Source organism: Scleropages formosus, chromosome 11 (genome assembly GCF_900964775.1).
Source record: "Scleropages formosus chromosome 11, fSclFor1.1, whole genome shotgun sequence".
Classification (NCBI taxonomy): Eukaryota; Metazoa; Chordata; class Actinopteri; order Osteoglossiformes; family Osteoglossidae; genus Scleropages; species Scleropages formosus.
In genome coordinates, this window is record NC_041816.1 from 26,907,821 (window position 1) to 26,930,253 (window position 22,433).

General features: G+C 43.2%; 3 protein-coding genes across 9 annotated transcripts in view; all 3 read right to left on the reverse strand.

The window, feature by feature from the left end:
* Nucleotides 1-22,433, reverse strand: part of LOC114911911 (butyrophilin subfamily 1 member A1-like) — a 170,400-nt gene that overhangs the window by 136,513 nt on the left and 11,454 nt on the right. The gene's annotated exons all lie outside the window — the stretch shown is intronic.
* LOC114911912 (early nodulin-75-like) overlaps nucleotides 1,633-22,433 on the reverse strand; it is a 57,279-nt gene continuing 36,478 nt past the window's right edge. The window contains exons 11-36 of the mRNA XM_029256408.1: nucleotides 6,811-6,828; nucleotides 6,702-6,719; nucleotides 6,594-6,611; nucleotides 6,485-6,502; nucleotides 6,377-6,394; nucleotides 6,268-6,285; nucleotides 6,160-6,177; nucleotides 6,051-6,068; nucleotides 5,942-5,959; nucleotides 5,834-5,851; nucleotides 5,725-5,742; nucleotides 5,617-5,634; nucleotides 5,510-5,527; nucleotides 5,401-5,418; nucleotides 5,293-5,310; nucleotides 5,184-5,201; nucleotides 5,076-5,093; nucleotides 4,967-4,984; nucleotides 4,859-4,876; nucleotides 4,750-4,767; nucleotides 4,642-4,659; nucleotides 4,533-4,550; nucleotides 4,425-4,442; nucleotides 4,316-4,333; nucleotides 4,208-4,225; nucleotides 1,633-1,745 (exon numbers count right to left, since the gene is read on the reverse strand). Of these exons, the coding sequence (XP_029112241.1) occupies nucleotides 1,720-1,745; nucleotides 4,208-4,225; nucleotides 4,316-4,333; nucleotides 4,425-4,442; nucleotides 4,533-4,550; nucleotides 4,642-4,659; nucleotides 4,750-4,767; nucleotides 4,859-4,876; nucleotides 4,967-4,984; nucleotides 5,076-5,093; nucleotides 5,184-5,201; nucleotides 5,293-5,310; nucleotides 5,401-5,418; nucleotides 5,510-5,527; nucleotides 5,617-5,634; nucleotides 5,725-5,742; nucleotides 5,834-5,851; nucleotides 5,942-5,959; nucleotides 6,051-6,068; nucleotides 6,160-6,177; nucleotides 6,268-6,285; nucleotides 6,377-6,394; nucleotides 6,485-6,502; nucleotides 6,594-6,611; nucleotides 6,702-6,719; nucleotides 6,811-6,828 (476 nt within the window). The 3' untranslated portion in view covers nucleotides 1,633-1,719. The remainder of the gene's footprint in view (nucleotides 1,746-4,207; nucleotides 4,226-4,315; nucleotides 4,334-4,424; nucleotides 4,443-4,532; nucleotides 4,551-4,641; nucleotides 4,660-4,749; nucleotides 4,768-4,858; nucleotides 4,877-4,966; nucleotides 4,985-5,075; nucleotides 5,094-5,183; nucleotides 5,202-5,292; nucleotides 5,311-5,400; nucleotides 5,419-5,509; nucleotides 5,528-5,616; nucleotides 5,635-5,724; nucleotides 5,743-5,833; nucleotides 5,852-5,941; nucleotides 5,960-6,050; nucleotides 6,069-6,159; nucleotides 6,178-6,267; nucleotides 6,286-6,376; nucleotides 6,395-6,484; nucleotides 6,503-6,593; nucleotides 6,612-6,701; nucleotides 6,720-6,810; nucleotides 6,829-22,433) is intronic.
* Nucleotides 14,480-22,433, reverse strand: part of LOC114911847 (butyrophilin subfamily 1 member A1-like) — a 34,212-nt gene continuing 26,258 nt past the window's right edge. For 2 of the 7 annotated variants that reach the window (XM_029256012.1, XM_029256011.1), the window contains 3 exons: nucleotides 15,673-15,693; nucleotides 15,252-15,272; nucleotides 14,480-14,590 (listed from right to left, as the gene is read on the reverse strand). In XM_029256012.1, coding sequence (XP_029111845.1) covers nucleotides 14,562-14,590; nucleotides 15,252-15,272; nucleotides 15,673-15,693 — 71 coding nt within the window. In that variant the 3' untranslated portion in view covers nucleotides 14,480-14,561. The remainder of the gene's footprint in view (nucleotides 14,591-15,251; nucleotides 15,273-15,672; nucleotides 15,694-22,433) is intronic. The other 5 variants (XM_029256013.1, XM_029256010.1, XM_029256014.1 and 2 more) reach the window with 3 other exon arrangements.

Consider the following 22,433-nt stretch of genomic DNA (forward strand, 5'->3'; position numbering starts at 1 on the left):
ATTTATTGCGGAAAAGAGCCATTTGTCAATGATGAGGACACGGATTTACAGTGAGGAGCGGCAGCAGAACCTAGAGCTCATGTTTCCTGGAGCTGGAAGAAAAAGAACTTCAGTCTTGACCAAGTCCTGTGTCTCACATTCTCTGTTTGTCATGTCATTACATTTTGTTTATATTTGTCACGCCCCGGGAACGAGCGGATCTGCAACAATTGCACTCAATTAACAGGACACGAATAAAAGGAGATCCAGGTCCACCTGTCGAAGTTATGGGATATTTACTGGAAAGCTAACATTTGTTTCTCATGATGAAACATTGCAGGGCCTCAACTTTAACAAACTTTCACAAAATGGTAGTGAAATGTACGTAAACAACACTGATTTTACTCTCCTGATCAACGTATCTTCTTGTGCTGGACTTGGCTGGAGTAAAGCTCCCGAAATTGAGTTTTCCTTCCTGCTCCTACTCCTCCCTCCTACACAGAGGTTTAGGCCGTGCGGGCGGTTCGCAGCTCTTCAGTCTAATAGCGCCGCACACTATGTGCGTCATACAAGTTTGAGCAGCAAAAAAAGTCACCTGTCACTGTGTCAGTGTGGTCAGATTGCTTTGTATAACAGGGGTGGCCGAGCATCAGTCAGGGGTGGCACTGGCCGCCCAGGCCACCATGTAGCTAAACCCCTGGCAGCCTGCCTGACCCCAGCATGACAATATATTGCACTTTCTTGCACTTTCATATATTACACACACACCTTTTATGGCCTGTGTTGCCACAATTATTACAGTTGTTATTTTTATACCAGCAGTCACTGTCAATGTGGTTACTTTCAAGAATGCTGCCATTTCTTTAATGCCTTGTGTGAAGAAGCTGAAAGTGCGTTTACCTTTAGAGAGCCATTCAGTTCCTGGGATTCAATACGCCTGCAGGTGGTCAGTTTTTGGACAGTGTGATGTAAAACATGCCAAAAAAGAAGACAAATGACAGAGTACTTTACCCACAGTGGGAAATCCTACTGGAGACTCTAAAGAAGCTTCTCTCTCTGCTTGTTGATGCCCAAGATTTGACTCTGCTGGACGACATAATCTTTGGCAAAGGAAGCCAGACTTTTATTGTCCAGTTTCTGAATTACATCTTACTTTTCTGCCACAGTTAATCTTGCGCGACGATGCTGCCACTTCCACTGTTTCACAGGTGAGTAATACTCACTGTGCACTTATACCACGAGCCGTATACCCACAAGGCAGCGCACTAAACTGAAGCCATTATTCATTAAAATTGCTTGGTGAAAAACAGGACTGACGCTCAGCCGTGCAGGTAAATGAACTGTGTGCTTTTCTGCTACAGTGGAGTGTAGTGTACTTATGATGTGTAGGGAGTGTTTGGTGTGTTTTAAATACTTCATGTCGAACTTTAGGCAAAAAAAAAACAGACAATTACACAAAATGTGTAGAAATTTAAACATTTACTTGGACTGCCCCATTTTTAAACATACACTGACTGTTCATCTGTGACATTTTCCATGGTATTTTAGAACTTTGCAGAAGACATAATAAATGACAGACCTCAATACATGTGTGCTTATATAGACAGAAAAGCAAAGAAAAGCAAGGGAATAATTTTAAGGTGAGATGGTAACTTTTCCAAAGGATGTGATGGATGTCCATGTCCTGCTGAATCTTGTTGACAACTTCTGCTGAAGGTTACTGTTATCCAGGCAGAGATGTCAGCTAATAACGCAGCGTGTTCTTTCTGTGGGGAAAATGAGAGGAAGAGCACAGCTGTGGTACAGCAGTCCATGGCAAAAAAGTGAAACCGCTTATCCCAAGCAGGGTTGCGGGGAACGAGAGCCAAACCCGGCAACCCAAGGTGGCAACCCAAGGCACAAGGCTGATGGGAGAGGGGACACACCCAGGACAGGACACCAGTCCATCACAAGGCCCCCCAAACGGAACTTGAACCCCAGTCCCACCAGAGAACAGGCACAGGCCAAACCTGCTGCGCCACCACACCTCCTTCTTCTTGTATCCATATAGACTTGAAAGGAGTGAGTGTGTTTCCAGCCACTGTAAATGAGTTCATCCATATCATTGATGGTCCTCTTCTCATTCTTAATTCAACTTTTCCAAATGTTCTTAACTAACCAAGTCAGTATTAGGTCACCCATTCTCAAATTATTTAATTTTATAGTGCTGCATCACTCTTCCCACAAAAATATGTTTTCAGTGGAGGAATGGCCCTCACTGATTTTTTTTTTTTTCCCCCCAGAGTTGGGATATCTGAATTCAACAGTATAAAAGTTAAAAAGGTTTTTTTTTTTTTTTTTTAAATGAAGCATTCATTCCTATTTCATTATGTGTCTCGACTAATAGTTTTCTTCATTACTGCTTGTACGAATTAATCGTAAGTTTAATTTTAAAAAAAAAGATAAAATTATCAGCTAATTGCTCATACCTCCTAAATTACTGAGTGTGAAAGTCAGTAATTGCAGCACACCTTTTCTGAGGTAAACTGTTGCATTTTGGTGAATTTACTTATTTTATTAGAAATGCAGTACCTGGCTATACCAGTGTTATGAAAAATGTTCACCTATGATAATGTTAAAACAAATGCTTTACTATTAATTCTGAGTTTCTTGCCTCTTACTGTAATTTAGTATTGAATGTAACTTTTGAGCAGTGTGTACCCATTTTCCTAGGTTTTATACTAAATATGAATAGTATAACATAAAACTGAATATAATCCAAAAATTAAAGTGCCTACATGTTAATCTACACTTCACGCGTGTTATCTTAGTCTACCAACGCATGTCACCGTGGGTGTGAATGAACTCCACACCCACTCTGAAAAAACTAGTTACAGTATATTTTGCTCTTCTGTTGTGTAACTTTCTAACTGTTCACAAATTAGTCAACCAGTTCAGTCTACTTTCTAACCAGAATATCATTGTCAACTTTAGCAATGGAATATTGTTAAGATTTCTAAATTATACAAAATTCAATGAGGTGCAGTTCACTAGCTATAAACTTCATTTTTAATCCAATGTTACTGTCAAATGTTGGAATCTTTGGTCATATTGTCCCAGTAAAGTTAAGAATGTGACAAACCCTGTAGGGTTCTTCATGTATTTAGATTTTGACCATTTCCACTGAGTGGCATTTTTCACTTTTCACTTATTTCAACAGTGTCACATGTGTCTATGCATCTAATTTCATTTGCACAGCAGATTTAAGTAACTATTAAAAGTGCTAGTGAGTTACAATATTAAAAAACGAATCAAATTCACTCCTTTACTACATTGTAATTTTGGGCTAACTTCCTTCCCTAACCACCACAACCACAGGGTGCCAACATGGATATTTTATTGACATTGTCAAGTGGGCACCTCCCTTCGTCAGTGTTTCGTTGAATTAGTCCCACGACACCTTCACAAACTCAAACCATCCTGGATTACACCATACCTTCAAATCTGCAAATGCACCACTCCACAAATTTAAACTAATCTAATTAACAAGGCCACACCTCCTTACTTACCACAAGCTGTCTCCCATTACTAGCCACCTGCTGCTAATTTTACCACCACTGCACACCTTCCTCCAACCTCTAACCCCAACTAGCATGCTCTCTTCTCCACCATTACCGCTGACTCGCCTTCTCAGCAATCTTAGACAGGTCCTTCACCGCAACCCTTAACGAACGGCCTCTAACTCCAAATTCCCCAACAGCAATGTAACTGATTTGGACACAAACTGCTCCTAACACCTACCTCTACTGGTCTCACATGAGCCCGCGTCCCACGATCTCTTGCCTCTACCACCAGATCTGTGTACTTTAACAGTTTCTGCTCATATCACTCCCCAAGAGTATTCTCAGATGGCACTTTTAACTTTACAAATTACACAATCTGCTCACGCTCTGAATATAACCCCCTGTCTGGACGGAATGAAGTAACTGCAATGACCTTTGGCACCTGGAGCTGTTTGCCCCCATCAGCCAGCAGCTTCCAGTCCCGTGCATTACCTCACCTACCAAGAATACAAACATCAGAGAGAGCACACAAGTCTAAGATAATCTTCCTGATGTACGCAGAAACACACTCTACTTTCTCTTGTTGAGTGGCTTGTCTGAAGATGTAGGAAAGAGACTGTTAGCCCAACAGAACAGGGAATACTGAAATAATCATTCTCATGTATTCAAAAACACACATGACTTACTTTCTTTGAGTGGCTTATCTACAGAAGTAAGAACAGAGCTATTAGTCCGACAGAACAGAGAATACTGAAATAATCACCTTGATGTACGTAAAAACACATTCTACTTACGCTCATGGGGTGGTTCACCTGTAGATGTACAAACAAAACTGTTAATCCAACAGAACAGGGAATCCTTGAATAATCATCCTCATCTACTCCAAAAACACACATGACTTACTTTGTTTGAGGGGCTTATCTACAGAAGTAAGAACAAAGCTATTAGTCCGACAGAACAGAGAATACTGAAATAATCACCTTGATGTACATAAAAACACATTCTACTTACTCTCATGGGGTGGTTCACCTGTAGATGTACAAACAAAACTGTTAATCCAACAGAACAGGGAATCCTTGAATAATCATCCTCATCTACTCCAAAAACACACATGACTTACTTTGTTTGAGGGGCTCATCTACAGAAGTAAGAACAAAGCTATTAGTCCGACAGAACAGAGAATACTGAAATAATCACCTTGATGTACATAAAAACACATTCTACTTACTCTCATGGGGTGGTTCACCTGTAGATGTACAAACAAAACTGTTAATCCAACAGAACAGGGAATCCTTGAATAATCATCCTCATCTACTCCAAAAACACACATGACTTACTTTGTTTGAGGGGCTCATCTACAGAAGTAAGAACAAAGCTATTAGTCCGACAGAACAGAGAATACTGAAATAATCACCTTGATGTACATAAAAACACATTCTACTTACTCTCATGGGGTGGTTCACCTGTAGATGTACAAACAAAACTGTTAATCCAACAGAACAGGGAATCCTTGAATAATCATCCTCATCTACTCCAAAAACACACATGACTTACTTTGTTTGAGGGGCTCATCTACAGAAGTAAGAACAAAGCTATTAGTCCGACAGAACAGAGAATACTGAAATAATCACCTTGATGTACATAAAAACACATTCTACTTACTCTCATGGGGTGGTTCACCTGTAGATGTACAAACAAAACTGTTAATCCAACAGAACAGGGAATCCTTGAATAATCATCCTCATCTACTCCAAAAACACACATGACTTACTTTGTTTGAGGGGCTTATCTACAGAAGTAAGAACAAAGCTATTAGTCCGACAGAACAGAGAATACTGAAATAATCACCTTGATGTACATAAAAACACATTCTACTTACTCTCATGGGGTGGTTCACCTGTAGATGTACAAACAAAACTGTTAATCCAACAGAACAGGGAATCCTTGAATAATCATCCTCATCTACTCCAAAAACACACATGACTTACTTTGTTTGAGGGGCTTATCTACAGAAGTAAGAACAAAGCTATTAGTCCGACAGAACAGAGAATACTGAATAATCATTCTCATGTATTCAAAAACACACTTTACTTACTTTCTTTGAGTGGCTTATCTACAGAAGTAAGAACAAAGCTATTAGTCTGACAGAACAGAGAATACTGAAATAATCACCTTGATGTACGTAAAAACACATTCTACTTACTCTCATGGGGTGGTTCACCTGTAGATGTACAAACAAAACTGTTAATCCAACAGAACAGGGAATCCTTGAATAATCATCCTCATCTACTCCAAAAACACACATGACTTACTTTGTTTGAGGGGCTTATCTACAGAAGTAAGAACAAAGCTATTAGTCCGACAGAACAGAGAATACTGAAATAATCACCTTGATGTACATAAAAACACATTCTACTTACTCTCATGGGGTGGTTCACCTGTAGATGTACAAACAAAACTGTTAATCCAACAGAACAGGGAATCCTTGAATAATCATCCTCATCTACTCCAAAAACACACATGACTTACTTTGTTTGAGGGGCTTATCTACAGAAGTAAGAACAAAGCTATTAGTCCGACAGAACAGAGAATACTGAAATAATCATTCTCATCTACTCCAAAAACACACATGACTTACTTTGTTTGAGGGGCTTATCTACAGAAGTAAGAACAAAGCTATTAGTCCGACAGAACAGAGAATACTGAAATAATCACCTTGATGTACATAAAAACACATTCTACTTACTCTCATGGGGTGGTTCACCTGTAGATGTACAAACAAAACTGTTAATCCAACAGAACAGGGAATCCTTGAATAATCATCCTCATCTACTCCAAAAACACACATGACTTACTTTGTTTGAGGGGCTTATCTACAGAAGTAAGAACAAAGCTATTAGTCCGACAGAACAGAGAATACTGAAATAATCACCTTGATGTACATAAAAACACATTCTACTTACTCTCATGGGGTGGTTCACCTGTAGATGTACAAACAAAACTGTTAATCCAACAGAACAGGGAATCCTTGAATAATCATCCTCATCTACTCCAAAAACACACATGACTTACTTTGTTTGAGGGGCTTATCTACAGATGTAAGAACAAAGCTATTAGTCCGACAGAACAGAGAATACTGAAATAATCACCTTGATGTACATAAAAACACATTCTACTTACTCTCATGGGGTGGTTCACCTGTAGATGTACAAACAAAACTGTTAATCCAACAGAACAGGGAATCCTTGAATAATCATCCTCATCTACTCCAAAAACACACATGACTTACTTTGTTTGAGGGGCTTATCTACAGAAGTAAGAACAAAGCTGTTAGTCCAATAAAACAGAGAATACTGAATTAATCACCCTGATGTACGTAAAAATACATTCTACTTACTCTCATTGGGCGGTTCATCTGTAGATGTAAGAACAAATCTGTTAGTCCAATAGAACAGAGAATACTGAAAAAATCACTATGATTTCTTGCTGTGAATTTGGTGATTTTCTTTGCTGTGAGATCCATTATAACAAACACATTGTCATTTCCCCTGCAGCCAGCACATCGGCCACACCTGCTGTTTCCTAATATAAACGGCTATAAAGAGGAACATCGAGGAAGCCTAGATGTGGAACCTTGTTTTGCCTTCTTTGTTCTCTCTCTAGTAGTGTCACAGTGAACTTTCTCTGACTTTGACCTGTATATTTCCTGCCCATGTTCTTTGTCTAGCCCTCTGAACTACGTTTGCTGATTGCCTGACGTACACCTGTCTCACGGTGTTGTTTTTGGATTCCGTTTTGGCTTTATTAAATGTCTTTTTACGAAGCTCTGCACTTGAGTCTGTCCTCATGAAACGCAACTATGACACACATAAGTGTTAAATAAAAACTTAAGTTTCAGGTACACATACATACTGAGTAAGGATCAAAATCTCATCCAAACATATAACCCAGGCATTAATGTATTGTTTTCATTATATCATCAAACATGCCAAAAGGATTTGTTATGGTAGAATCCATTTTTATTCCATTATATTTCCAGTTTATTTATATAATAAACTTTTTTTTACTCGCACACTTTCTGAACCGCTTGTCTCATACGGGGTCGCGGGGAGCCGGAGCCTAACCCGGCAACACAGGGTGTAAGGCTGGAGGGGGAGGGAACACACCCAGGATGGGATGCCAGTCCGAACTTTTTTTACTTTTACTCTAAATTGTAAATTCACAAATTAAAGATTTACTGCTTTATAGTTGCTTTAAGATTTAATGGGTCTGTAGTGTAATGTTGAACTATTGCCAGAAATTTCATTTATAAAGGGTCTAGTGCATTCACACTCACTGGCCACTTTATTAGGAATGCCATTCTAATACAGGGTACGACCCCTCTGAAATCTCAGAACAGCCTGTATTCTCCACGGCATGGATTCCGCACGGTGCTCAAAAGATTCTTTAGAGATTCCAGTCAATGCTGACAGGATTTCCTGACGTAATTGCTGAAGATTTGTCAGCTGCACATTCAGGTCTCCCATTCTACAACATACCAAAGGTGTTCTGTTGGATTCAGATCTGGTGAGTGGGGAGGCCATTGAAGTAAAGTGAACCCATTGTTATGTTTACGGAACCAATTTGAGATGACTTTTCCTTTGTGACATGGCCTCAGCTTGCTGTTCTTAGCTGACAGAGTGGTCTTCTGCTGTGGTAGCCTATCCACCTCAAAGTCTGACATGCTTTGTGTTTGGAGACGCTTATCTGCTCACCAATGTTGTCAAGAGTGATTACTTGAGTAACTGTAGCCTTCCTGTCAGTTCAAACATGTCTTGTCATTCTCATCTCAGCTCAGTCATCAATATAGTATTTTTACCTAAAGAACTACTGCTCACAGGGTGTTTTTTTGTTTTTAATGTTATTCTGTGAAAAATCTAGAAACTCCTGAGCATAAAAATCCTAGCAGTTTCTGAAATACTCAAACCACTCCATCTGGTACCAACGACCATGCCACCTTCAAATTCACTTGTGATCCACGTGATCCATTGCGAAAATATATACTATTTGAAGTCAGAACGAAAAAGACACAGTAGATGAGCAAAATGAAGCCTAGGATGAAGATATTATTAAACAGTAGGGATCAAAAGTCGATACACGTTTGTTGAAGTTTGCACTGACTTGTGTGTACTTTGTGTACTGACTTTTGATACCCACTGCAAGTTTTGATAGTAATAATTAATCACAGGAGATTAAGAATGAGTTGATTTGTGTAACTTCAGAACAAAAGTCATATCACGACTAAGTTTTGCTGTAGTTAAATGAAGAAAATACTTTAAAATAACATTTCAGGATATATTCACCAAGGTGATTGATGGAGAGAAACAAAGTTCATGTCTCTACAGAGCAAGGTTCTATACTTTAACCCTATGATTTTACAGTTTGAAGCTTTAACTCTTTGCATGCTAATTTTTCTAAGTGCTGTGATATTTTCTTCTTTCCAAAAATAAATTCATGATCAAGAATTATGTTTTAAAAACATTTAACAATTTTTCTTCACTGATCAAGAAGCTTATTCTGGCAAGTGGAACAATATAATAACTTTAAACTTCGGTTTAACTAAAGATGCCCAAGTATTTAAATCAATGGATGTGAATATCACATGAAACTTAATTTTTTGTTATATTAGAAATAACAGAAAGAACAGGCAAAGATGTAAAACACACACAAGTATTAACTCTTTTTGGAGGCCATATGTACATGATAGAAAAGACATTTTTTTATAAAAACAACTAAAATGTTTACTTGGATTTTCACACACACAATACTTACCACTTGCTTTTTTACAGAGTTCATCTGTGGCTGTAAGAACACAAATGTTAATCAGTAAGGTAAGGAATGAGAAAAAAACACCATGTTTTCCTCTGAATTTTACAGATGTTATAAAAAATAAAACACTACTACCCACCAGACTCTTGTTTGAGCTCATCTGTGGATGTAAGAGTACAAATGTTAATGAGAAAAGGAATGAGTCATATAACCTACATATAAAACAGGAAAAAGTAAGATATTCCCTGAGATGTTCACAAACACTACTATGTGCCAGGGGGGTGCAGTGACACAGTGGGTTTTACCAGGTCCGGCTCTCTGGTGGGTCTGGGATTTGAGTCCCGCTTGGGGTGCCTTGCTACGGACTGGTCTCCCACCCTGGGTGCGACCCCTCCCCCTCCAGCCTCGTGCCCTGTGTTGCCGGGTTAGGCTCTGGCTCACCGCGACCTCGCTTGGGACAAGCGGTTTCAGACTGTGTGTGTGTACTATGTGCCATGTTGTTCTTCACCTATGGATATTGGAATACAAAGGGTAAATAAATACCCTTTCATACTTTTTTTTTATAAATAAAATTCCCCACTCGCCCCCCCCCCTTTTGTGGGCGGTCTTACTCCTTCAAGCTCGGGTCCTCTACCAGAGGCCTGGGAGCTTGAGGGTTCTGCGCAGTATCTTAGCTGTTCCTAGGACCGCGCTCTTCCGGACAGAGATCTCGGATGTTGTTCCCGGGATCTGCTGGAGCCACTCTCCCAGCTTAGGGGTCACAACCCCAAGTGTTCCAATTATCACGGGGACCACTGTTGCCTTCACCTTCCACATCTTTTCTAGCTCCTCTCTCAGTCCTTGGTATTTCTCAAGCTTCTCATGTTCTTTCTTTCTGATGTTGCCATCGCTTGGGATGGCGACATCTGTCACTATGGCTTTCTTCCTCTGTTTGTCCACCACTACTATGTCCGGTTGGTTAGCCATTACCAGTTTGTCAGTCTAGATCTGGAAGTCCCACAGGATCTTAGCTTGGTCATTCTCGACCACCCTTGGGGATGTATCCTACTTTGATCCTGGGACTTCCAGCCCATACTCGGCACAGATGTTCCTGTACACTACGCCAGCCACTTGGTTATGGCATTCCATGTATGCCTTGCCTGCTAGCATCTTACACCCTGCTGTTATGTGCTGGATTGTCTCAGGGGCATCTTTGCACAGCCTGCACCTGGGGTCCTGCCTAGTGTGGTAGACCAATTATATATATAGTGTAGTGGTAAGATTGCGGCCTTTCACCTGGGAAACCCCCTCTGTGAACCGCCACCTTACCGTGGTGGAGGGGTTTGAGTGCCTGAATGAGTCCAGGAGCTATGTTGTCTGGGGTTATATGCCCCTGGTAGGGTCTCCCATGGCAAACAGGTCCTGGATGACAGACGAGACAAAGCGCAGTTCAAAAACCCCTTATGAAGAAAAAATCAAGGCTTTCGTTTACCCCACCCGGTATGGGGTCACCGGGGCCCCACCCTGGAGCCAGGCCTGGGTGGGGGGCTCGCATGCGAGCGCTTGGTGGCCAGGTCTATGCCCACGGGGCCTGGCCGGGCTCAGCCCGAAGCCATGACGTGGAGCCGCTCTTCGGTGGGCTCACCACCTGCCGGAGAGACCGTAAGGGGCCGGTGCATTGTGATTTGGGCGGGGTCGGGGCCGAGTGCCCGGCCGACCCAAACCTCGGGCGCCAACTCTGGTTTTTGGGACTTGGAATGTCACCTCACTGGCGGGGAAGGAGCCTGAGCTGGTGAGGGAAGTTGAGAGATACCGTCTAGAGATAGTCGGGCTCACTTCCACTCACAGCTTGGGTTCTGGAACCACTCTTCTCGACCAAGGGTGGACTCTCCACTACATCACTTTCATACAACTGTATTACTTACCATGCTGTCTTTGGAGCTCACCTGTAGATGTAAGAGTAAATATTGTAATTAGTCAGTTAGAACTGAGATTGATAAAATTATGCAATGAATAAATGAAAGAAAAAAAGATGAAATCAATAAACTTTTTCTTTCAGAAGTAAAATCCTGACAAAGAAGGAAACTGTTGCAGAATTAACCTGTGTCCAACATTGACTTCAACATGGTCATTTCTACAGGTCATCTGGCTGCGGTACCACGTTATACACTTTAATTCTGTCAGTCATTAATATCCAGAAACATTTTTTCATAAAACGTATTCGTTCACACAATTAAAGCAAACAGTTTTATCAGCGAGCAAGACAGAAAATTATTTTTGATATATATCTGAAAGATGTGAAATTGAAACATTTCCAGTCATCACTTTTATACAGCTGTATTACCTACCGTGCTGTTCTTGGAGCTCACCTGTAGGTGTAAAAGTAACTATTATAATTAATCAGTGAACTAAGATAAATGAAATTATGCAATGAAGTTCGTGTCACGAAACAGTACAGTCACACACACTGCATATAAATATGTATGTGAGCTTTTACATTTTATCATAATATCTTCTTTCACTTTAACCATGTCTGACACACTGGGAGCAAAATATTTTAATATATCAGATTTTTCATTGTATAAAAATTGCTTCTAACTGTGTTTTGTTCATGCCAGCAATATAATTTACCATGATATATATGTTAATGAAAAGGGGGCACAGTGGCGCAGTGGGTTGGACTGAGTCCTGCTCTCCAGTGGATCTGGGGTTCAAGTCCTGCTTGGGGTGCCTTGTGATGGACTGGTGTCCCGTCCTGGGTGGGTCCCCTCCGGTGGGTCCCCTCCCCTCCCCCTCCAGCCTTATGCCCTGTGCTGCTGGGCTAGGCTCTGGCTCACCATGACCTCACTTGAGACAGGTGGTTTCAGAGAATATGTGAGTGAGTGAGTACAGGGGAATTTCAGTAAACTGGATCATGAGAAAGAAACCTTGTCATAAGACCAAGACTGTTCTCCAGGACCAGGTCCACACTTGTTCATTCCCACATAGAAATAGTGACTGCTGTACTTTGTGCTCAAACACTGTATGGAACACAGCTGGTGTTCATTGGCCTCTGATGAAAACCACATTTTTACAACTTGCATGTGATGAGCACACAAATGACATTAAGAGCTAAGGTCAGTTTATAGTCAGCAGTCCACCTAAAAATCAAATCTCTGGAATCATCTAAAATACATAAACCAGGGATGTCCAGTCGATTTGGGGACAAAGGCCACAATCATTACTGTGAACTGGTTTGAGAGACACAGGTGTAAAAATCATAGTAAGTGACACAGTGAATGTAAAACGTCTAAAGTGTTTTTCTACATTTATTACGCCTGAAACCGTGCAAGTAAAATTATTGTGTCAGATGTACATCTGTGTATAATGACATGACAGTAACACGCACACATTATCTGAAACTGCTTGTCCCATTCGGGGTTGCGGGGGGTCAGAGCCTAACCCAGCAACGCAGGGCATAAGGCTGGAGAAGGAGGAGAGGACACACCCAGGACAGGACACCAGTCCGTTGCAAGGCACCCCATGCAATACTTGAACCCCAGACCCACCACACAACAGGCCCCAGCCAAACCCGCTGCGTCTGGGCGACCCCAAAAGTCTTTATTCATTGTTGTTAATTTTTCTTTTTCAATACATGTTTAAAGAAGTGATTTTGCAAAATTTTCATACATCACTTTCATATAACTGCATTACTTACCATGCTGTTTTTTGAGCTCACCTGTAGATGTAAGAGTACATATTGTAATTAGTCAGTTAGAACTAAGACTGATGAAATTATGCAATGAATAAATGAGAGAAAAAAAGATGAAATCAATAAACTTTTTTTTTTCAGAAGTGAAATCCTGACAAAGAAGGAAAGTGCTGCTTAATTAACCTGCGTCCAACATTGACTTCAACATGCTCATTTCTACAGGTCATCTGGCTGCGATACCACGTTATACACTTTAATTCTGTCAGTCATTAATATCCAGTAACATTTTTCATACGTTGCACTCATTCACACAAATGATAGAAATTGTTTTATCAGTGAACAAGAGGTTAACTAACACACACACTTTCAAAACCACCTGTCCCATACGGGGTCGCAGGGAACCGGAGCCTACCCGGTAACACACGGCATAAGGCCAGAGAGGGAGGGGACACACCCAGGACGGGATGCCAGTCCGTCGCAAGGCACCGCAAGCAAGACTCGAACCCCAGACCCACTGGAGAGTAGGACTGCAGTCCAACCCACTGCACCACCGCACCCCGTTCAAGAGGTTAGTGAAAGAGTTTTTTGTTTCATATTTGTCTTAAAGAAGTGATATTGCAACATTTTCATACATCACTTTCATACAACTATTACTTACCATCCTGTATCATGAGCTCACCTGTGGAAAGAAGAGTGAAAATTGTAATTAGGCAAAGGCCACAATAATTAGTGTGAAGTGGTTCTACAGACACAGGTGTAAAAATCACAGTAAGTGTTATAGAGAATGTTAAATGTCAAAAGTCTTTACTACACACACACACACACACACACACACACACACACACGTGTACCACCACTTGTCCCACCTGTGGTAGTGGGGAGCCGGAGCCTAACCCTGCAACAAAGGGCACAAGGATGGAGGGGGAGGGGACACACCCAGGATGGGATGCCAGTCCATCACAAGGCACCCGAAGCAGGACTCAAAACCCAGACCCACCACACAACAGGCCCCAGCCAAACCCGCTGCGTCTGGGCGACCCCAAAAGTCTTTATTCATTGTTGTTAATTTTTCTTTTTCAATACATGTTTAAAGAAGTGATTTTGCAAAATTTTCATACATCACTTTCATATAACTGCATTACTTACCATGCTGTTTTTTGAGCCGACCTGTAGATGTAAGAGTACATATTGTAATTAGTCAGTTAGAACTAAGACTGATGAAATTATGCAATGAATAAATGAGAGAAAAAAAGATGAAATCAATAAACTTTTTTTTTTCAGAAGTGAAATCCTGACAAAGAAGGAAAGTGCTGCTTAATTAACCTGCTTCCAACACTGACTTCAACATGGTCATTTCTACAGGTCATCTGGCTGCAGTACCATGTTATACACTGTAATTCTGTCAGTCATTAATATCCAGAAACATTTTTTCATAAAACGTATTCATTCACACAATTAAAGCAAACAGTTTTATCAGCGAGCGAGACAGGAAATTATTTTTGATATTTATCTGAAAGATATGAAATCGAAACATTTCCAGTCATCACTTTTATACAGCTGTATTACCTACCGTGCTGCTCTTGGAGCTCACCTGTAGGTGTAAAAGTAAATATTGTAATTAATCAGTGAGAACGAAGATTAATGAAATTATGCAGTGAAGTTAGTGTCACGAAACAGTACAGTCACACACTGCACATAAATATGTTTGTGAGTGTTTATATGTTATCATAATATCTTCTTCCACTTTAACCGTATCTGAGACATTGGGAGCAAAAGATTTTAATATATCAGATTTTTCATTGTATAAAAATTGCTTCTGCTGTGTTTTGTTCATGACAGCAATATAATTTACCATGAAATATATATGTTAATGAACCGTGTTGATCACCTGTTGCATCATAAATATAAACTGAACAGTTTTTCCACACACACACACACACACACACACACTATCTGAAACCCCTTGTTCCATGCAGGGTCGTAGGGAGCTGGAGCCTAACCCAGCAACACAGGGCATAAGGCTGGAGAGGGAGGGGACACCCCCAGGACAGGACACCAGTCCGTCGCAAGGCACACGAAGCAAGACTCAAACCCCAGACCCACCACACAACAGGCCCCAGCCAAACCCGCTGCGTCTGGGCGACCCCAAAAGTCTTCATCCATTGTTGTTAATTTTTCTTTTTCAATACATGTTTAAAGAAGTGATTTTGCAAAATTTTCATACATCACTTTCATATAACTGCATTACTTACCATGCTGTTTTTTGAGCTCACCTGTAGATGTAAGAGTACATATTGTAATTAGTCAGTTAGAACTAAGACTGATGAAATTATGCAATGAATAAATGAGAGAAAAAAAGATGAAATCAATAAATTTTTTCTTTCAAAAGTAAAATCCTGACAAAGAAGAAAACTTGCAGAATTAACCTGTGTCCAACATTGACTTCAACATGGTCATTTCTACAGGTCATCTGGCTGCGATACCACGTTATACACTTTAATTCTGTCAGTCATTAATATCCAGAAACATTTTTTCATAAAACGTATTCATTCACACAATTAAAGCAAACAGTTTTATCAGCGAGCAAGACAGGAAATTATTTTTGATATTTATCTGAAAGATGTGAAATTGAAACATTTCCAGTCATCACTTTTATACAGCTGTATTACCTACCGTGTTGCTCTTGGAGCTCACCTGTAGATGTAAAAGTAAATATTGTAATTAATCAGTGAACTAAGATGAATGAAATTATGCAATGAAGTTCGTGTCACGAAACAGTACAGTCACACACACTGCACATAAATATGTTTGTGAGTGTTTACATGTTATCATAATATCTTCTTCCACTTTAACCGTATCTGAGACATTGGGAGCAAAAGATTTTAATATATCGGATTTTTCATTGTACAAAAATTGCTTCTAACTGTGTTTTGTTCATGCCAGCAATATAATTTACCGTGATATATATGTTAATGAAAAGGGAGCACAGTGGCGCAGTGGGTTGGACTGAGTCCTGCTCTCCAGTGGATCTGGGGTTCAAGTCCTGCTTGGGGTGCCTTGTGACGAACTGGTGTCCCGTCCTGGGTGGGTCCCCTCCGGTGGGTCCCCTCCCCTCCCCTCCCCCTCCAGCCTTATGCCCTGTGCTGCTGGGCTAGGCTCTGGCTCACCATGACCTCACTTGAGACAGGTGGTTTCAGAGAATATGTGAGTGAGTGAGTACAGGGGAATTTCAGTAAACTGGATCATGAGAAAGAAACCTTGTCATAAGACCAAGACTGTTCTCCAGGATCAGGTCCACACTTGTTCATTCCCACATAGAAATAGTAACTGTACTGTTCTCCCTGCGTGTTGTGCACACCCAGTACGTTAACGCAGTTTAACAGCAAGCCAGACTCGATTCTCACGAGCCAGGATTATGAGCGTCTTGCTCCTTTATTGTCTCCAAATGTGAAAATGCGAATGAAAAATTATCGCTTCCACGGGCGAAGGAAAAGCACACAGAATTCAAGACGCTTCCACTATGCCTATCCCAACAGTAGTGCATCATGAAAATAGCGCACGTGCACAAATTGCGTATAACTTACGGAAATAAAGGTTCCGCTCAACAAAGCAATTAATCGCATGAACTAAACAAATCTGCGGGCAGAGCACTCCCTGTCTGGCATGACTAATGCCACTAAATTTTAGCTGTTTTCTTTCTGTCCCTTTCAATCCCGTTCTTCCCAGTCATTTTCCAGCAGAAGGATGACGTCGGAGATGGGCCGCAGGTAAGTCTTCGAGGTGCCCTGAGATGATGTCCGCACTTCAACTGTGCGGACCTTTCCATCGCTGCTTGGAGAGGTTGACGTGACCAGAGCCATTGGCCACTCATTCCTAGGCGCTTGACTTTGGTGTAACAGCACAATGTCCCCAGGTTGCGGGTTCCGATGCGTTCTGTGCCAGTTGCGTCTTGAATGGAGAGTGCTTAAGTATTCGTTTCTCCAACGGCCCCAGAATTCATTCGCAAGCGCTTGCACTTGTCTCCACTGGCCTTTCAGGAGATCTTTTCCAGTGAAGACTCCTGGTGGAGCACGTAGGCCTGGCTTTTGAGTTAGGAGCATGGCAGGGGATAGCAGAATTGGTGAGGAGGGATCCGATGAGATGGGGACCAGCGGCCTTGTGTTGATTATCTCTGCCATCAGGGTACACAGAACCTCATGTGTCAGGTGAGTGCGTTTGTTTTGTAAAAGCATAGAGTCTAATATTCTGCGTGTCACCCCAATCATACGCTCCCACACTCCTCCCATGTGGGAGGCGTGTGGGGGATTGAACCTCCATGTGCAGCCGTTGCTGTGGAGATACTTCAGGATGCTGGTCTGCCTCTCATCAAGACACCCCATGCCCAGTTCCGCACTGGCAGCGATGAAGTTAGTCCCCCTGTCTGACCTAAGCTGCTTTGCGGGGCCTCTAACTGCAAAGAATCTCTGCAATGCATTGATACAGCTGGTGGCATCCATAGACTCCATAACTTCGATGTGGACTCCCCTGGTACTCATACATGTGAACAGAATGGCCCACCTTTTGCTTTGCGCTGCACCTCCACGAGTGCATCGAGTGACCACCGACCATGGTCCAAATATGTCCAGCCCCACGTACGTGAAGGGTGGAGATGTGTTGAGCCGCTCCGGAGGGAGGTCAGCCATCTTTTGCACTTCTACCTTCCCCCTGAGCTTTCGGCATATTACACAGCGATGAAGGATAGAACTCACCAGCCTCTTGCCAGCAACAATCCACAGTCCAGCCGCTCTGATGGCCCCTTCTGTGAACTGACGCCCCTGGTGTTTCACTTCCATGTGATGGTGTTTCACAAGCAGCTTGGTAACATGGCTATTCTTTGAGAGGATGATTGGGTTTTTTACCTCTGATTCAAGGGAAGCATGTCTGAGACACCCTCCGACCCTCAGGAGGCCATCACTGATGTAGGGGTCAAGGGTCAGGATTGGACTTGAATTAGGGACTTCTGTGTTTGCTTGAAGAGCAGCATATTCGTTCGGATATGTGTCTCTTTGAACAGACTCTAGTATGAGCCTCCTGGCTGCTTCGAGTTCTCCAGGAGCGCGAGGCCTTCTACATTGATGCCATCCTTTACACATGCGCTGTGATGTGTCGGTGGAGCCTGACTTGTGGGAACGTGCCTGATGTATCAAGAGGGAAACAGCTCTCAGCAAGGAGTTCCATGTGGAAAAATGCTGGAATCTTTCAGAGCCAAGTCGCTTAGCTTCAATGTGGGTAGCGAGAGCCGTTACTTGCGGTCTGACGTCCACGTTCATTTCAGGGTCTATCAGTTCAAAGTGCTCGTGCTTCTCTAGCTTTGGAGGCTTATAGAGGAAGTCGGGTCCCTTGAACCACATTGTGTTCATGAGCTGTGATGCAGCCGCAGATCTGGTGGCTAAGTCGGCTGGGTTCTCTTCTGAAGGGACGTAATGCCACTGCTCAGGAGACGTTGTCTGGCGTATGCGATGCACGCAATTGTGTACGTAGATAACGAATCACTTTGAGTCATTACAGATGTATTCGAAGACCACCCTGCTGTCGCAGTAGAATTGTACAGCGTCCGGCTTGTGGTCCAGTTCGTCTAAGATCAGCTCTGCTATCTCAACCGCCAGGACGGCTCCACAAAGCTCAAGGCGTGGGATTGTGGGCTCCGGCTGCAGTGATAGTTTTGCCTTTCCCAGGACAAATCCAACTTCACAACGGCCATCTTCAGTGACAGCTCTTAGATAAGCTACTGCCCCTATGGCCCAGTTTGAGGCATCGGAAAAAAGACACAGTTCCGTGTACGTAGGTCTTGAGAGTGACTTGGGTATATAGCAGCGAGGCACGTGGAGGCTGCTTAGCTCCTCGAGTGACGATTTCCACACTTCCCATTTGCTCATCTTTTCATCTGGCAGAGGAGCATCCCAATCCTGAACTCCACTGGACAGCTCCCGCAACAGCAATCTGCCTCTGATCGTCACTGGTGCTGCCAGACCCAAGGGGTCAAAGATGCTGTTGACGACTGATAGCACCCCACGACGGGTGTAAGGCTTGTCAGTGACAGTTACTTTAAAGGTGAACATATCTGTGCTGATGTCCCAGCATAGGCCTAGGTTCCTTTGGGCAAGCAGAGTCTCATCATCTAGACCCAGGTCTTGGATGTCTGAGGCCAGTTCTTCTGGTTTGAAGGCTTTCATCACAGTGACGCTGTTTGATACGATTTTGTGCAGCTTCAGGTTAGACTGCAAGTGATGCACAAGTACGCTTCAGTAGGTCTATAGCTGTAGACTCCGTAGGAAGGGATATGAGCCCATCGTCCACGTAGAAGTGTCTTTCAACAAAGTGCCTTGTGTCAGCTCCATACTTTGGTTCTCCTTTCTGAGCAGCTCGCCGCAGACCGTAGATAGCAACCGCCGGGGATGGGCTATTGCCAAAGACATGCACTTGCATGCGATATTCTTCTGTCTCTTTGGATAGGTCATTGTCTTTATGCCACAGGAATCTCAGGTAGTCTCTGTGGTCGTGCTTCACCAGGAATCCATAAAACATCTGTTGGATATCAGCAGTGACTGCGATGAGATCCTTCCTAAATCGTAACAGCACACCCAGGAGAGTATTGTTCAGATCGGGGCCTGTAAGCAGCACTGAGTTGAGGGAGACACCGTGTTGTTGGACGCTTGAGTCAAACACGACTCGTATCTGCCCTGGCTTCTGGGGATGGTACACCCCGAAAATGGGCAGGTACCAACATTCTTGCTTCTCATGGATAGGCGGTGCCTTCTCTGCATGTTTGTTCTCGATGAGCTTTTCCATGAAGGAGGAAAACTGCTGCTTCATCTCCGCGTTTTTGCTCAGAGTGCGTCTTAAAGACCTGAGGCGGGACAGTGCTTGCTCTCTGTTGTTCGGGAGTGGGGGATGAGGTGACTTGAACGGTAAGGGAGTCACCCAATTGTTCTTTTCATCCTGATGGACTTCTTTCTCCATAATCTTTAGAAAGATCTCATCCTCGAAGGACATGGCACACTTGTTGTCATTGTTTGTACGCTGAAAGACCATAAGCCCGAGCTTGTCTTCAGGTTGCACAGGTTTTGACGTGGATGTAGAGAGACCATACCTGCGCTCCCCGCCGTAGCACGGTTTTTCCTTTACCCTGATGCTGTTATGGCAAGGAGTGAGGAGAGACGGGCGTCCGTTCTGTAGGATGTGGGTTCTGAAGACACTCAGAGTTGGTTTATGAGCATTGTCAGTACACACGTCACCTACAATTACCCAGCCTAAGTCTAGACGCTGAGCAAAGGGTGCATTATGCGGTCCATTGAGTTGCTCTCGCACCTTGTGCACACGTATCATGTCTCTCCCTAGCAGGATCATCATCTGCGCATCAGGATCTAGCTTGTGAATGTGGGGAGCAATGTGCCTTAGGTGAGCGTGCGCGAGAGCGACCTCCGGAGTTGGAATCTCAGATCTATTGGTCATTATCTCATTGCACTCAATGAGTGGTGGAAGGTCCATGCACACACCTCCATTCACTGCTTCAATTTGAAAGCCTACCGCCTTTCTTCCAGTCATCTCCGTGGTGCCTGCGCATGTCTTCATCAGGTATAGTGACAGGTTGCTCTCAACCCGAAACAAGTGGAAAAATTCTGAGCGGGCCAGTGAGCAGTTACTCTGATCATCAATGATGACATACATTTTGATGGAGTGCTCCGGTTGACCCTGGGGGAAGACACGCACCAGGCACACCTTTGAGCAGGACCGCGTGAGGCTGCCCTTTCCACAGACCTTGGTGCATCGTGATGTCACCTCGAGTGGAGGACTGCCTCATGCTTCTGCGTCTGGTTCTAGAGTGGTCAGTGAAGCAGGAGGTTGGGAGGTGAGAGGGTGCATTGCAGAGCAGTGTCTTTCGCTCTCACACTTGCCCCATTTCAACGTCGCTTGACAATCCTTGGCCTGGTGCCTTGGAGAGCAGCACTTAAAACAGCGTTTGTATTCCTTTAGGATGCTTTTTCGTTCCTGCAATGTTTTCATTCCGAATAACCTACATTTTTCCAAAGGATGAGTTTTCTTGTGCACAGGACAGTATCGGGCTAGATCATTGTCTCTTCTCTCAGCCTCTGTAGTGCTTGTGGAGTCTACGTCAACTGTGGCAGACACGTCTGTCTTTTGCACAGATATAGCAGTCTTGAATCCGCTGTGCTTTGATTGAGTTCTCTCACCTTTGTTGTAAGACTGACCGCTGCCAGACAAGATGAAACTTGGGTCATTTCTGGCCTTAGCCTGGTCATAGACAAAGTCAACAAAAAATGAAAAAGGAGGAAAAGTTACTCTGTGCTGTTCCTTCTATAGTGAGCCGGTGAAGAGCCATTTGTCTTGCAGGGCTGGAGGCAACTTTTCCACTATGGGCTTTATCCCACGAGGAGTATCGAGGTAGGCCAGGCCAGGAAGATAGCCATCATTTTTAGCTGCGAGCAGCTCCATGAGAAGATCGCTGAGCTCTCTCAGTTTTGTGTTGTCATTAGCCGACAGATGGGGGAAGCTATCCAATCTTTCAAATAGGGCATTTTCTACTATTTCTGGTGTAGCATAGCATTCCCGAAGTCTTTCCCAGGACAGATGGAGGGCAGCTCTGGGGTCAGTAACATAAACAGCACGGATCCTTTTCACATGCTCAGATGACTCTTTACCCAGCCATTTCACGAGGAGGTCCAGCTCTTCACTATATGTGAGCCCCAAGCCCTGTGTCACGTTGAGGAATGAGGACTGCCATGCTCTGAAGTTCTCTGGTGTGTCATCGAATTTGGAGAGACCAGTGCTCACTAATTCTCTGCGTGCTAGGAACTTACAAAGTCTAACATGGTTGGAGTGTTAGCATGAGAAGGATGCTGACCATGTTCTCTGTGTGGGTAATCCGATGGTCGTGAAGTAAGTATGCGTTCAGTTGCACATGCGTGCTGATTTGCTGAGGGTCTGAAGAGATTGAGCGGAGGCATCTCCTCTGCAGCTACAGGTGTTGTTTGCTGAGTATCATTGTTCGCAGCGTGCCGGATTTCATCGTGATGCGATAAAGCAGGAGTCTGAGTACTGACCTATGACCGGCACCGCACGTATTCTTCCGTGCGCTGCTGAATCACTTGTGGTGGGACAGCGCTCCTCACACTTTGCATGTCACCATTTTCCATAGCTGCAGCTGCTTCTAAGATTTCAGCATTTATTCGCGCAGCTTCCGCTTCCTTTTTAATCTCCAATGCTTCTAATTCTAGATCTAGCCTAGCTCTCTGGTTTTTTATTTCTAGCTGTCTTTTAGCATAAGCCACCTTGGTAAGAGCTGCTTCAGCTGAGGCTCTAGCCTTGGCAGCAGCCTCCATGATAGATGACTTGGAAGAAGATGAGCGCTTAGAGCTTGCTCTTGATGCTGCATG